This window comes from Sinocyclocheilus rhinocerous, unplaced genomic scaffold (assembly GCF_001515625.1).
Source record: "Sinocyclocheilus rhinocerous isolate Xijiao unplaced genomic scaffold, SAMN03320098_v1.1 scaffold178, whole genome shotgun sequence".
NCBI lineage: Eukaryota > Metazoa > Chordata > Actinopteri > Cypriniformes > Cyprinidae > Sinocyclocheilus > Sinocyclocheilus rhinocerous.
In genome coordinates, this window is record NW_015653463.1 from 1,552,413 (window position 1) to 1,566,999 (window position 14,587).

Sequence of the window (14,587 nt, forward strand, 5' to 3'; positions counted from 1 at the left end):
TGAGTTCTCTCTTGCGTCGTCAGATTTATCCATATGTCTGCTCTTCTCTTACTCCCACATATTGACATTTTTGAACGTTTTATGCGACGTGCAGCAAGTGTATGTTAGCTTATGTCCCGCTGGTTCATATGTACGCATCTAACCTCCTAACCACGCAGCAGATTCGTTCTGAAATTGAATTATCTCTTCCCAAATCGTCCCTCCCTAACATTTTCGTCTCGTTTTTATTCGACGAAAATGTCAATAGATTTACGACATAGTTTTTGTCATTCAAATAGAGTTTTAGTTCGTTATCGTCTGGTTGTCGTTGGTGAAAAAAATGTCGTTGACGAAAATTATGACGAAAATTATTCGTCAACGAAATTAACACTGCAGGAAAGTGGTATATACTGATAAACGGGACATTCTGAAACAAGTTAATTTGGCTTTCAACACACACCTTGTTAATAAAGCATACCATTAACAGACAAGAAGAATATAGCCCAGAATATGAGTTGCACGTTAAGCGTTTTCTTAATATATACACACTTAATATATACACACGCAACACACGCAAAGTCTCACGTTAAGCCTTTATTCTTTATAAGAGTTTTCTTTGGGAGGAAAGCACTTACATTTCGTTGCGTTCATATTCCGGGTTCATCTGCTTGCCTTTTAATAAATTTTAATAATCTGAATACTAGATGTGTTTTTTATAACACTGTCTCCTTTCACTAAGCCACGTTATCTACCACAAGAAACCGCTTAACGTGCAACTAAGTGCGTTGCGTTCATATTCTGGGTTATATTCTGCTGGTGTGTACTGGACCTGCTCCTCCAAACTGTTTTTAGCCAAATTACTTGTACTTTAGGAGTAATAATGAAATCACAGCCGAGTCTACCAGAAAGAAAGAGACTCTTACAGCAGGCCTGCCTATATAGGAGAAACACAACATATGGACAAAGCATTTATGCATTCATATTTGAAAGTGCTGGAAGTACTTTGTCTTAAAAAATAAATAAATTAAAAAGGAATATTGTCTTGTCCAAAGGTAGCCTTGTGCGTAGAGACACACAATGCTGTTATTAAGTAGGAACAGATTGTCCAGCTCACAGGTACCCACATAACTTCTCACTAATACATTTAACAGTGCACTGAAGTTATACATATGGCAGATTAATAAGGTAGGAAACAAACCCACTGTTATCCTGCTATGTACTAATGGATTTAAAGGGGTCATATGATGCGATTTCAAGTTTTCCTTTCTCTTTGGAGTGTTACAAGCTGATTGTGCATAGATAAGATCCCTGAAGTTGCAAAGACTAAAGTCTCAAAACCAAAGAGATATTCTTTATCAAAGTTAAGACTCTGCCACGCCCCCCTAAAACGGCTCGTCCTAACACGCCCCCAGAAATTTACAAAATATCTTCATGGAACATGATCTTTACTTAATATTCTAAAAATCGATCATTTTTACCCATACAGTGTATTTTTGGCTATTGCTACAAATATACCCATGCTACGTAAGACTGGTTCTGTGCTCCAGTGTCACATATCTGATGTGCGGCACCAACTTATAACTAGCATCATTATCAGCTTCATTTTTGACTCTCAGTATTTAACCACCTTTAGTCCTATTGCTGGCTTTGCTAGTGTTTTCCTAGTGCTGCTCTGGCAGTTTCTGACTATTCTCTGTTTGATGTTTCCCTACTATTTACTGTTACCCTGGTTTCTGAGTTCTGGTTTTGGACTTGTCTAATGATGCACATAAACTGCATCCATCTGGATCCTTGCCTGCACCCTCAACTTTTATATCTTGGACTTTTGATACTTTTTATAATTTGGCGGATGGGCTTATGATTATGAATTATGATTATCTTCTGCAGTGAATGGGTGCCGTCAGAATGAGAGTCCAAACAGTTGATAAAAACATCACAATAATCCACAAGTAATCCACACCACTCCAGTCCATCAATTAACGTCTTGTGAAGCCAAAAGCTGCGTGTTTGTAAGAAACAAATCTATCAGGCGGGGCATAGAGGACCTACAATAATGTACAGTATTTGAAAAATAATGTGTTTTTTGAACATTAAAGCATGTCAACATATTCTGTTACACCAAATACACAAAATAATGATCTTTAAAAAAGCATCATATGACCCCTTTAATGCATCTTGCATGGAAATGACGTATTGTTTCATTTCACTGGTGATGGAAGATTATAGTCACGTTATAAATCACCTCATATATTGAAACATATTGAATATAGTGTAATAATATAATACAGGCGGCCCTGTGAAAATGATCACCATAGTCTTACCAGAGGGTCAGCGGATCGTGCCGTGGCTGTAGGATACAGTCCGTTCTCTGGCGTCAGCAGCACTGAACGTGCCTTCTCCCCGCCTGCAACAAAACATCACCAAACCAATCACCGCATTATCATAACCTCAAACATTCAAACCGATTAAAACTGCCTCTTATATAGATTTACTGTACGCCTACCAGCTGGAATCATGCCGCGATATCAACAGAAAGCTGTACTTCACAGTAATGTTGTCAACACGGTAATAACTTGTTGAATGAGTTATTTCAATGAAAATCTGATAGACGTTTGTTTGTGACTTTGTTGATACTGTACTAAATATGACTGCCAGATTGTTAATGGCAAATGTGTAATTACGGTTATTTGTGTGTTATAGAAGTCATTTGAGGTTATTATTTGTATCAGATAAAGTATTTAAGAGGAGGAAGGTCAGCGGTGCTGTGTTTATAATAGCAGCCCACACACAGCCTTAGGGGTCAAAGGTCAACATAGTGTGGTGGGTTTGAAATGCTAAATATGCCGTCTCACCATGTGCCTACCTCACACACACGCACACATGCACACACGCAAACACGCACACAAACACGCACACGCACACACACACACACACGCGCACACACACACACACACACACATATACATATACACACACGCGCACATGCACACACATATACACACACGCAAACACACAAATGTATGTCCTCATTTGTCACAAAAACGCGCACACGCACACACACTAATTTTACTGCAAAATGCTGTCAAATTAATGCTTTTTGCAAGTGAAAACTATGAATTGCCATACAGTTTGTGGTGAAAAATATTAATTAGCTAAAAGTCAATTGAAGACATGCCACATATGATTAGATATGATATAAATAATTATGCTCGTTTCAAATTTTTGTTACCAGTTATGTATATTAGGCTCTTTTGGACTACACTTTCTGTTGATATGTATTGCATTATTTTAGTATGGTGTGTTACACTGAAAGTTTTTTGTCTTTGTTTGTACGACCTTGTACACTTTCTCTATTAGTATTAGCCATGTTTTATGGACAGGCCACTTATCATGCACTTTAATTCATCATGCAGCTTTCTGCAATCTGTTTTGTTATTATGATAGTTATCAGTACATTTTAAATTACAAATCAGATTGTGGTAGCTCAATTAGAGACTTAGACTTAGAATTACCTTTATGTGATTTCTGTAAGCCTTCTTGACTGTAAAACAGGTTTTGCCCTACTTTAAATTATACTCAAAGTTTTTATTTAAATAACATTAATGCACATAAAAAAAATAGAATATCAGAATTTGTTATCAAAAATTAATTTGAAAGATTGTATGTCAATGCATATAATTATTTAATTTATTTTAGTTGTATTTGTTTGTAAAAATAAGATTGTTACAATATGGTGTACGGTTCTTTGAAGTATTGCAATTAAGGCTATTTTAAATGTTACTATTCTTGAGTTTGAATGTAGCCTTTGATGCTGATATGGTTTGAAATGGTAATAAAAAAAACTGTTGATTGGTGAATTAACATTATATCAATGAAGTATACAATCATAGATTGTAAAATATACAGGCTCCGGTTTGTTGTGCCATTATACTTGACATATTTTTTTTTGTAACCATGAATTTCTGACAACCGCTGCTGAGCTTTTTGCATTCTGGAATTCTGTTCTCCACATAGTAGAGATGCAGTGATGATTTGGCAACATTTTCCCAAAGCAAGCCATACCTTTTGCTTTAGAAGAGTCTACAATGCTCACTAGGATTTAGAGGATTTAGAAGCCTGTGTGTTTGAACACGAAACACACTCGAACCTCCTCTGCTCTCTGCTTTGGAAACCATCCTGATTTAAATGTAATGATTTTCTTTAAAAGCGTGTTTTTGTGTGACTTCCAGCCGTCAGGTCCTGATTGACTCATCTCTCGCCCAATAAATCCAGCCTTCCGTAATACTGGAATAACAAACAGCAAACGCAAAGACGCTCTAATGAAAATGCTATAATTGACTCTGTTGTGGGACTTTATCATTAGTTGGGGCTTGATTTGGAGGCATGATCTGCTTTTGCTGGTGGCAGCCTCTGTGCTAGCGGGTGAACGTGCTAATAAAGTAGCAAGCGCTAATGCTCAGCTAATGCACTTGTAATGGTCGTGTTTGAAAACTGGAAGCTTTATCATTGCGTTGCACAAGAGCCAACAAATCTAAAACCTTTAACAAGAAATAATTAGGATCTATTTAAACTATGCAACCATATTCTTAAGACGCGGCTAAGCTTGTTAACCACCGCGGATGCAATTAAAGGCTTTAAGCCTGCTAAACTTAACCAGGAATTGTATTACCTGAAAACTGATTATCATTTGCAGGATTGCACTATCTATAGTTTGATGCCCACAAATCAGAATCAGAATTAGAAAGAGCTTTATTGCAAAGTGCTTGGTGTCAGGAGCTTCCAGTACAGACATAGTGCAGACATGCATATCATTTATTAAGAGAATAACGTGAAATAAAACACTAATAATAAAGAGAAAAGGCAATACATCAAAAATATAATATGGTAATAAAATATAGAGAAAAAGAAAATATCAGTAGTTTCCATCAAGCTCTTCCCGACGACTTCTATTATTGACATTAACAAATACGGCTGCATTATATAATGTTTAACAGATCGTTAGTTGATGTACATCCAAATAGATAGAAATGTCAAGAAACTTTGATTCATATATTTCACATGTATTCATATCTGCATGGCCTAGTGATCTGTTACGCATTAGGCTGCATAATATTAGTTAATGGCTTATTAATGAAAGTTATTATGAAGTGTTATTCAAGTTCTTTGCATAATGGCACACGTTTAAAAAATTTAATTATGAAATAGATCGTTATGACTCTAAATTCTGATTGGCCGTTCGAAGCTGTTGTGAAAAACACAAACACGCTATATTGATGCTCTAAACATCTAGTTACACTGATGAAGTATATCAATTGGTGAAAGCATTGTTAATTACATATATATGTAATGTATTGGACGCTGGTGTATTTTATCATATTAGTTTTATAAAGGCAGTAAGCTACTCAAGGCCGTGCATTACACTGATTTTACCAGGGTTACTTATTGCTTTATTTTTGCATGGCATGAAGTGTTTTGTTTGGTTTCAGTGCATCTCTGTTACGGGTGACTTTAAAACTCGTGCAGACAGAGATTGAGCTAAAATTAGTTCAGTCTGCGTATTGAACGTGTTCCGCCGCACTCTTTAATTTCTTCAGAGTTTAACATTAAAAATCAGGTCAACCTTTAAGATTTATGAGCAGAAGAAATTAATGGTATGCTATTTTTACGCTGAAGATCGACTGTTAATTTGATATGACCTCAGTCAAAGGCGCAGAAACAACAAACTCTCCTACTTCCAAAGACAAGCGCGGGGTCCCCAGCGCCGGCGCGCAAATGAGCCGATCTAAGGGCCCGGCTCTTATCTGCGCACACACACACACGCACACGCACACGCATATACACACGCACACACGCAAACACGCACAGACACAAACACACGCACACACACACACACACACCCTATGTTTGCTATATTTACAAATAAAATTCCTGGCATCATAGGTTGTGAATCTGTACTTGATTTTTAAAGGGATAGTTTATCCGAAAATGAAAATTTTGTCATTATTTACTTACCCAAACTGACTAATCTTAAGGAAAATCTTGGAAACGCAAATTCAAATATTTCTGAGAGAAAGTACAGGCAACCAAAGCAAATTAATATTAATCAAGCAGTTTTATGATGTTTTGTGATGATCAGATTTAATTTAGGCTTGTTTAGATAGATTAAATTCTTGCGGGTCTTATGAAGTGACATGAGGGTGAGTAAATGTTGACAGAATTTCCTTTTTTTTGGTGAAATATCCCTTTAATGCTATATGTGAGAGTGAAAACATACTCTCTATTAGAAGAGCTTTGATGAATAGCTGTGAATGGTGTTTGATAGATTTCGTCAGCATGTTCTCAATGTGTGTTCTAGTACGTTCTCTCAAAGAAGATCTGTCCATTACACTGTTGATATTATTCCCTGCAGCTGGTAAGTTTAATAGTGTGTTTCTTGTTTATTACATACAATTCTGCTTTATATGTTTACTGCACTGAATAAAAATAACATCTAACTATCTAATTGTAATGTGGGGTTTGGGTTTTGTTTTTGTTTCATGTTCATGTCCATGTCTTTTATTTTGTAATTGTTTCCTGATGTTAGTGTCATGCTTTCCTTGCCTCATGTCTCTCTGCCTTGTGTATGTGTCATGTTCTGATTGGTTGTTTTAGTCATGTGTCTTGTTTCCCATTGGTTTGTTCTTGTCATGTGACCCTCTTGTTTCCTATAAGTAGCCATCATGTTGCCATTGTCTGTCGTCGTGTATTGAATGTATTTATCCCGCTGTTGGTGAGTCTAGTCTGTTCATGTCAAGTCTGTTCACGCCTCGTCAAGTCTGTTCATGTCAAGTCAAGTCAAGTCTGTGTATCTTGTTTGGATATTGTTTTGTAATGTGGTGTTTGGGTTTTGTTTCATGTTCATGTTTTCCATGTCTTTTATTTTGTAATTGTTTCCTGATGTTAGTGTCATGCTTCCCTTGCCTCATGTCTCTCTGCCTTGTGTATGTGTCATGTTCTGATTGGTTGTTTTAGTCATGTGTCTTGTTTCCCATTGGTTTGTTCTTGTCATGTGACCCTCTTGTTTCCTATAAGTAGCCATCATGTTGCCATTGTCTGTCGTCGTGTATTGAATGTATTTATCCCGCTGTTGGTGAGTCTAGTCTGTTCATGTCAAGTCTGTTCATGCCTCGTCAAGTCTGTTCATGTCAAGTCAAGTCTCGGATTATTGTTTAGATGTTTGGATCACACTGTAAATAAACTGCACTTGGGTTCTTCACTACTCTCGCCTTCAGTGGACTGATTCATTACACTAATTAACTAACTAACTTGTTTTATTCAATTAATAAAATCAAAAATAAATAATACATAATACAATATTTTTACAGTGTACTCATTAAAGAATGTGCAGGATGTATATCATATATTTTAAAATAATATGAACATGATAAACATATTTTGCCCTGTTTCTATTCTCAAGCATCTGTTTCTAAAGCAGTTGTTTGTAACAACAGTCCCTGGTTTGTCTTGAGCAGTAAAGCTGCGCTCTGTTTTTGACAAAGTCCTGCCGGTCCTGTAAACTCTTTGACTTGCTTGCATGCTTTGCACATGAGAGTAACTTCCCACAGTGGCTCAATTTCAAGGTCCAGCTTTGCCACTCAGGACAATTGGGCTCTATACATCTAAATATCCTTAACTGTGTTTTCAAAGGTCATATCTCATATTTCATGTGTTTATAGCTCTGTGTTTCATATAGTGCTAGTCTGCTTCGAGACAACTGCTTCCATTCTGTTCTTTTTTTTAAAGAAGAAGAATCTTGTAAATAAGGCATTTGTCACTGGAATGGTTTATGTAAATGAGGAGAGGATGATAAGAGCCCAATGCAGCTGTGCTGTTTTTATTCTTGGAAGGCTCTCTGACTAATAACACATTAAGTCATTATTTTGAGCGTCTTTAATGATGCTCTCAGATCCTTCTGGGAGGTTTGTAGTACTTATGAGTTCAGAAAATGCAATTACGACAGGTTGCGCTTCAAGGGATTTTGTTCTGAATGAAAAATGCTGTGTCTGACAATTTAATATTTTATATATATTTATACTGATCTCATTTTTATTACCTAGGAAGCTTTGCACTAATGCAACATAATAAAGAGCACATAGAGATTCACTTTAAGCGTGTAGCTGATGCTTTATCTGTGTTTTTTTTTGTCATTTTCATGGTGCTAAAGAGAATGATGAAGTGTAGTTTGCTCGCACAACCCTGCCACAGCACAAAAAAAAAAAAATTCAGAAACTAAACTGCACCGTCAGCATTCACAATTTCAATTGATTATTTATTTGACTTTTCCCCAACTCAGAACGTTTTGTATTTAGGTTGATAAATCTTGTTTAAAGGCACAATGGTGATCATGACTCTTGAAATGTAAACCTTTCAGTCACCAGCTTAGATCTTTAACAACTCAGTTACAACACCCCTTATATAGTGTTCAGTATGTTATAGGAAACATAGGAGGATATTAAGACACATTAGTAAGTGTTATGCATTTTGTGTATTCTAGACAGTGTTAAGAAGTAAGTATAACGTCTTTCTAAATGCTGGTGTTTAGGGGTTATGAGGAATGACTGTCAGTACTGTCCTTAAAGGGACAGTTCACCCAACAAAAAAGCGTTCTGTCAATGTTGGTAACCAGACAATAGCTGGTAGCCATTGACTCCCATAGCATTTTTCCCCCCTCCATACTATGGAAGTCAATGGCTGCCGGCAACTGCTTGATTACTAACAGTCTTCAAAATATCTTCTTTTGTGTTCAACAAGGTTTTGGAACAAAGTGGAGGGTGAATTTTTCTTTTTGGGTGAACTATCACTTTTTGAGCAGTGATTATGATCTGATTCAGGTTGACCAGGTAGATTGCCTGCAATATTTGAGATTATCAAGAGTAACCATACGGTTTTGTTGTAAAAGGTTTTGCTCCATTTGTGTCAGCTCTACACAATCTATTTTCATTTGCAGTCATTAAATAGACTTCTATACTGTCGAGACATTGACCACCCTGCTATTTAGATACAATGCAATATGCTCAGTGGATGATTTCGCTGAAGATGGGGATTAAATGATGAATATAAATATGTTTGGATTAGTATATATCATGCACATATAATTAAAATGTGTAATTTCAACCAATATTGGTGTGTTTTATGAATTTTGGTACTTATTAGAGTATGTCAGAATCAACTGGTTTCCAGTAAAAACATGTGAACATGCTTGAAACGAAGAATTTTCCTGATAAGCGAGACACTACTGCTTGTTTTAGAGAATATAAGCTTAATTAATATCTGTATTTATTTATTTATATACACTGTCATGCAAAAGTTTGGGGTGAGTTTTTATTATTATTATTTTTTATTAATATGTATAGTCAGCAATGATTTGTTAAACTGATCAAAAGTGACAATAAAGACTTTTGCCTTTTAATAATGAAACAATATTACTGTTTTTATTTTTGCAATACTGTGCCCTGGTGAGAGAGAGAGAGAGAGAGAGAGAGAAAACCACAAACTTTCAAATGTTAGTGAATATTGTAAACAATAATAAAAAAAAAATTTCAGGTAAATTTATCTTGTTTTAACAAGGTCTATATACAGTATATATATATATTTAAAAAAAAAAATTTTTTTTTTATATTTATTTTTTTATTTTTTCTGGAAACCAAGACAAATATACTACTCATTTGGAAAATGACACTATTTCAGCTTTCTCAGTGGTTTCTAAACCTACCGATATGACGACTCTCACAAACCTGTAGCAAACTCAGATCTCCTCAGAGGATGTCAGCCTTTAATTGTGAGCGAGGGAACAGATTTGGAGAGGGTTAAACTTGCTGTTCATGCAATCTGTGAAGCGGGGCAGACACATCAGCACATCTCATTCAAGTCTGGAGAGAGGAGCTACTGGAGTTAGTGCTGCCCAGAAATGAGTGAGGGATGAGATTTACGGATAGGGCAAGTGCTAGTAGTGTCCCGATGATGAGACATTAGTTAGAGAAAGAACCATAGCACAGACACAGGAGGGTAGGTACGTTGGGAAAAAAATGCTGTTTATTGGACTAAGTATACCATACAAAGGAAAAATAAATAACTTAAAGCCAATGTTACAGCAGTGCTGCTGGCAGTCCGTACCGGAGAGAGTGTGTGAGAGAGAAAAAAGAATGATATGATACAGACAGAGAATGTTATCATCATTAATAAAGGTATAAGCAAAGTGGAACAATTAAAAATTACACTTCAGGAAAATACAGCAGAATCTCAATGAAGAAGCACAGCAGTAATTTCATAGCAGATCAGAGCTCATATGGGAGCCACACCACCACATTAAAGTCCAAAACTGAATTAGAGCTGTTTGGCAGTTTGAGGCTGAAAGATCCTGATAGACAACACTGACACTAGCCGTACTCTGGGAGCATTAATGTTTTATGGAGCTGGTTTTCCTACATTGTGTAAACAGATTCAAACATGAAATGCTCAACCTTAAAGACCCCATCAATAAAAAAAAAATAAAAAAATCAGTTTGTTAGCGTCATGGCCATCTAGTGTACTCCTAAAGGTTAAAAAACAAACATTTACCAGATAAATGCATTCAAATTTGCTGTGGAAAAATATTGATGACTTGTTTCTGCCCAGTAAAATCCTCATTAATGAGAATATACCTCTGCCGGAATACCACCTGCAATAGCATGTAGCACATCAAGGTTCTGCACAAGCATACTTGAGCTATCTGTTATCATTCACATCAATGGTAGTTACTCGGTTGACGCATGTTATGAAGCATGCAACCTGCCATCTTTGCTCATGGGAATTCAGTTCTGACATTTTTTTTTTTTTTTGAGCGAAATTACTAATTAATTGACATGGTCTAAGGTTCTAACAAAGAACTTTCATTTTTAAGAGTGTATATTTTGCTATCGGCCAGCAGATCTTCTCCTAAAGATGTTCCCTCTGAATCATACAACCTTACATCAAGAGAACCAGACGATCTGTGGAAAACAGGTCAGAAAGAGCGAGAAGCGGACTTCTCTCACGTCACAGAGGTGGAGGTGCTGTTAGTAACAGGGTGAGATTGGTTTTTAAGGAAGGCAGAGCCTTGGTGAATGTGCTCCAGGAAAGAGAAGTTGCGGGAGAAAGGTCACATGACATTTTTTCTATTTAATAATCACTGTCTTTTTGCAGCTTAAAACATGAAAAATGGTAAAAATCCTGTTATATATCAGGATACAGAGGCACAGGAGGGCAAATGTCTTTCAGTAAATCAGTTCGTGTAATGAAGTGAGCATATGTACATTGTCTCCATTTTTGTTGGGAAAAATAAATCTGGATCTGTAAACAAAAATATCTTGGACATCCAACATTTATGGTAATTTGAAGGCTTCGTAAGGCTACTGCACAACATGGTCAAACATCCTTATGTTGCATTGATCTACTTTTTGTTTCCATATTGTATGAAATATCAAATGGGATAGACATTTATGGACCATATCTTTGTAATCTATGCCACACCATTGTAAGAAGTTCTATGAAATTATTTAACCTTATATTGGACAACTAGGATGAAGTCTTCTATTGATTTTGTTGTACATTTACATATTATTTTTTGGGCTTTTTCATCTATATTCCATCTCGTCAGATAATTCAATAAAGGATAATAATAAAATGTACAAACTTTTCACAGACACTCTTAAAAATAATGGTTCCAAAAGGGGGTTTTCGCAGTGATGCCATAGAAGAACCGTTTTGGGTTCCTCCTCTTTAGTTATTTTTCTTTTGGTGAAGAACATTTTAAGATTTCTAAGAACCTTTTGTACAATGGAAAGTTTCCATGGATGCTAAAGGTCTAAGGTTCTAACAAAGAACTTTCATTTTTAAGAGTGTATATTTTGCTATCGGCCAGCAGATCTTCTCCTAAAGATGTTCCCTCTGAATCGTACAACCTTACATCAAGAGAACCAGACGATCTGTGGAAAACAGGTCAGAAAGAGCGAGAAGCGGACTTCTCTCACGTCACAGAGGTGGAGGTGCTGTTAGTAACAGGGTGAGATTGGTTTTTAAGGAAGGCAGAGCCTTGGTGAATGTGCTCCAGGAAAGAGAAGTTGCGGGAGAAAGGTCACATGACAGCACAGCACTGGCAGCGTTTTTTCTTTTCAATACCTGTGGGTGGCAGTTCCTTGGTCGAGCTTTCATCCTTGCCTTCTGAAGAGAGTTCGGTGGTGTCGGACAGAGGCCGGCCTGACACGAGGTCTGCGGCGTTGCCGTCGATGGTGGAGATATCAGTGACGGTCTTCTCTCGGAGAGATTTCTCATCGTCCTCGTCGATGAGGACGATCTCGGCCTTGATGGTGCCATCAAAGCCAAGCAGCTTCTTGGATTCCTCCTCGTCCTCGATGCTGTGGTAGCCCATGAAGATCATGGTCACCGGTTTGTCGGTGGAGGCTTGTGGAGTCTGCGTGACCTCGCCTTCGTAGCCTTTCCCAGGGGATTGTTTTTTGTCTTGCTTGGAGCTCAGCTGTCCTCCCGTTGGCTGGGGCTCAGCCGGTGTGACAGTGACCCGGGCTCCGTCGCTTCGTGCTTGGGACTGGCCGACTTGTTGCATGAGCTCGTCCGCCTCGCCGGGACTCCAGGGGTGCGTGCCGTTCTCCAGTGTAGTAGATCCCCCAGAACGCACCTCGTAGATCACTTTGCGGCCGTCGTCGTAGACTTTGACGCCCCTCTGGTGAGCGTCCCGCGGGCTGACCGCCGAGGCCGAGAGGATCTTGGCGGCGCCCGTTTTCCGGTCCTTCTCGACACTGATCTCCATGGCGTATAATTCTTGGGGAAGAGTGCAGATGATTGTGGGTTAATGTCTACTCAGGGTGGCCTATCATGCATTACTGAAATGTGGCATGCTTGTTATTAATGGGTTTTTGAGTGATGTCACTACGTGCATGCAATATTTGTACAGTCTCATAAATTGGCATTAAAATCAGAGGCAAAAAACAAATTCAACCTACCCTTTGCACTGTTATTACGCTGTTGCCAGTAACCGCTGTATGCTGATGTATGCTTAGTTGACGACACACTCGACACACATTTTTCTTGATTTTATGGAAATGCACCATTACTCTTATATTTGACAAATTGCAATTTCGGAGTTATTAATAACAGCTTCCATTGAAAAATAAAACTGCTTGGTAAAATACAAAAGCACCCGGAGCTATTTCTGAGGCAGCTAATTTGATTTATCTAAACCAGTGGTTCTAAAGTGGAGGCTTGCAACTTAAAATAGGTTGAAGGGGAGAAAAAAAAAACAATACTAATGCAAATAATGAAAATGCAACTAACTATAAAATTGTGCAGTTAGACAGGTAAAAAAATACCCTTTTGAAAAATAGCTGCATTCATTTGTTTTGCATTGTAGTGTCAAATCTTCAAACCTAAAAAAATAGATTTAAAAAAAAATTGTACTTGCAGATAATATAATATTAATGAAAGGGCATTCAAATATAAGATAATATACAGTATTTTGAATGTACTAAATTGCTAGTTCATCTTTACAAATGTGTATTACTAATATATTTCAATAAATGACATACAAGTTTCAATAGAAATTATATTGAAGTACATTTTAGTTTATCATAAATGTTTATCAGTGCACTTTAACAAACTTTAAAAGACAATAGAATTATGAAATTACATATTTTTATTAAATATTTACTTAATCCTACTAAGTGGGTCAAAAACAGCACACTAACATTAAGCTACTTGCATTTATTTTGAATTTAAACTGTAATACATTTTCATTTAATTGCAATTAACATGCAGTTAAGTGTCTGAAAACATTACATTCAGTTTGCACTTAAGTATATTATTTTCATAACAAATACTCTTTTTAAAAGCATGTTTTGGGTATATGCATTGCAACTTTTGTAAAGGAGTAGAAAATACTAAATCCTCTGTTTTTGACATCAAAAGCTGTGTGTCCAATAAAACTTTATGGCATTTTGGCGTCTTTCGCTTGTTTATTTCGAATTGCAAGTACTAATTTGGCCCAGTGATTGTTAGTAAACCACACTTGTGCTGCTGTTTATGCATTTACAACATTGTAAATTTTCCTATTATGCCATGCTAATAACATTTGCCTATTGATAGGCCAGTGCAGCTCATATGAATATTTTTGTATGGTAACTATTAATTGTATTTTCACAACTCGATTTCCAATTTAAATCTAATTTGTGAGATTAAACCATTTGAGAGCCACTGATCTAAACCATTTATATATACGAAATAAAGAAATCGATCTCAAAGATTTCTGCTGATGCCTTGATTTTTAACAGCTGTTTGTATAGATCTGCAACATTTTTCTATTCACTTCCATACCATTTCTACAGTGAGACATGAACTAGACATGCGATAAACGTTTACGGCGGTGGAGTTCATCACTCATCTCCATCACATCACAGGTCTGTTGTAAGCCCAGCTTTCTCTCTGAAATGGTCATTAGCACCTGGTGTCACAGCTGTCCAAATGCCTCAGTATTTATTCAGTTTAAGCCTTTGAGATGTTGGTGACCAGTTACCCTACTGTGCATAGATTGCGAATTACACCA

General features: G+C 36.9%; 1 protein-coding gene across 3 annotated transcripts in view; it reads right to left on the minus strand.

Moving 5' to 3' along the window:
- The window catches only part of LOC107715893 (paralemmin-2-like), a 105,295-nt gene that overhangs the window by 50,327 nt on the left and 40,381 nt on the right, over positions 1-14,587 (minus strand). For 2 of the 3 annotated variants that reach the window (XM_016522143.1, XM_016522142.1), the window contains exons 7-8: positions 12,154-12,810; positions 2,301-2,383 (exon numbers count right to left, since the gene is read on the minus strand). In XM_016522143.1, coding sequence (XP_016377629.1) covers positions 2,301-2,383; positions 12,154-12,810 — 740 coding nt within the window. Of the gene's footprint in view, positions 1-2,300; positions 2,384-11,809; positions 12,811-14,587 lie in introns of those variants that run through there. The other variant, XM_016522149.1, reaches the window with a different exon arrangement.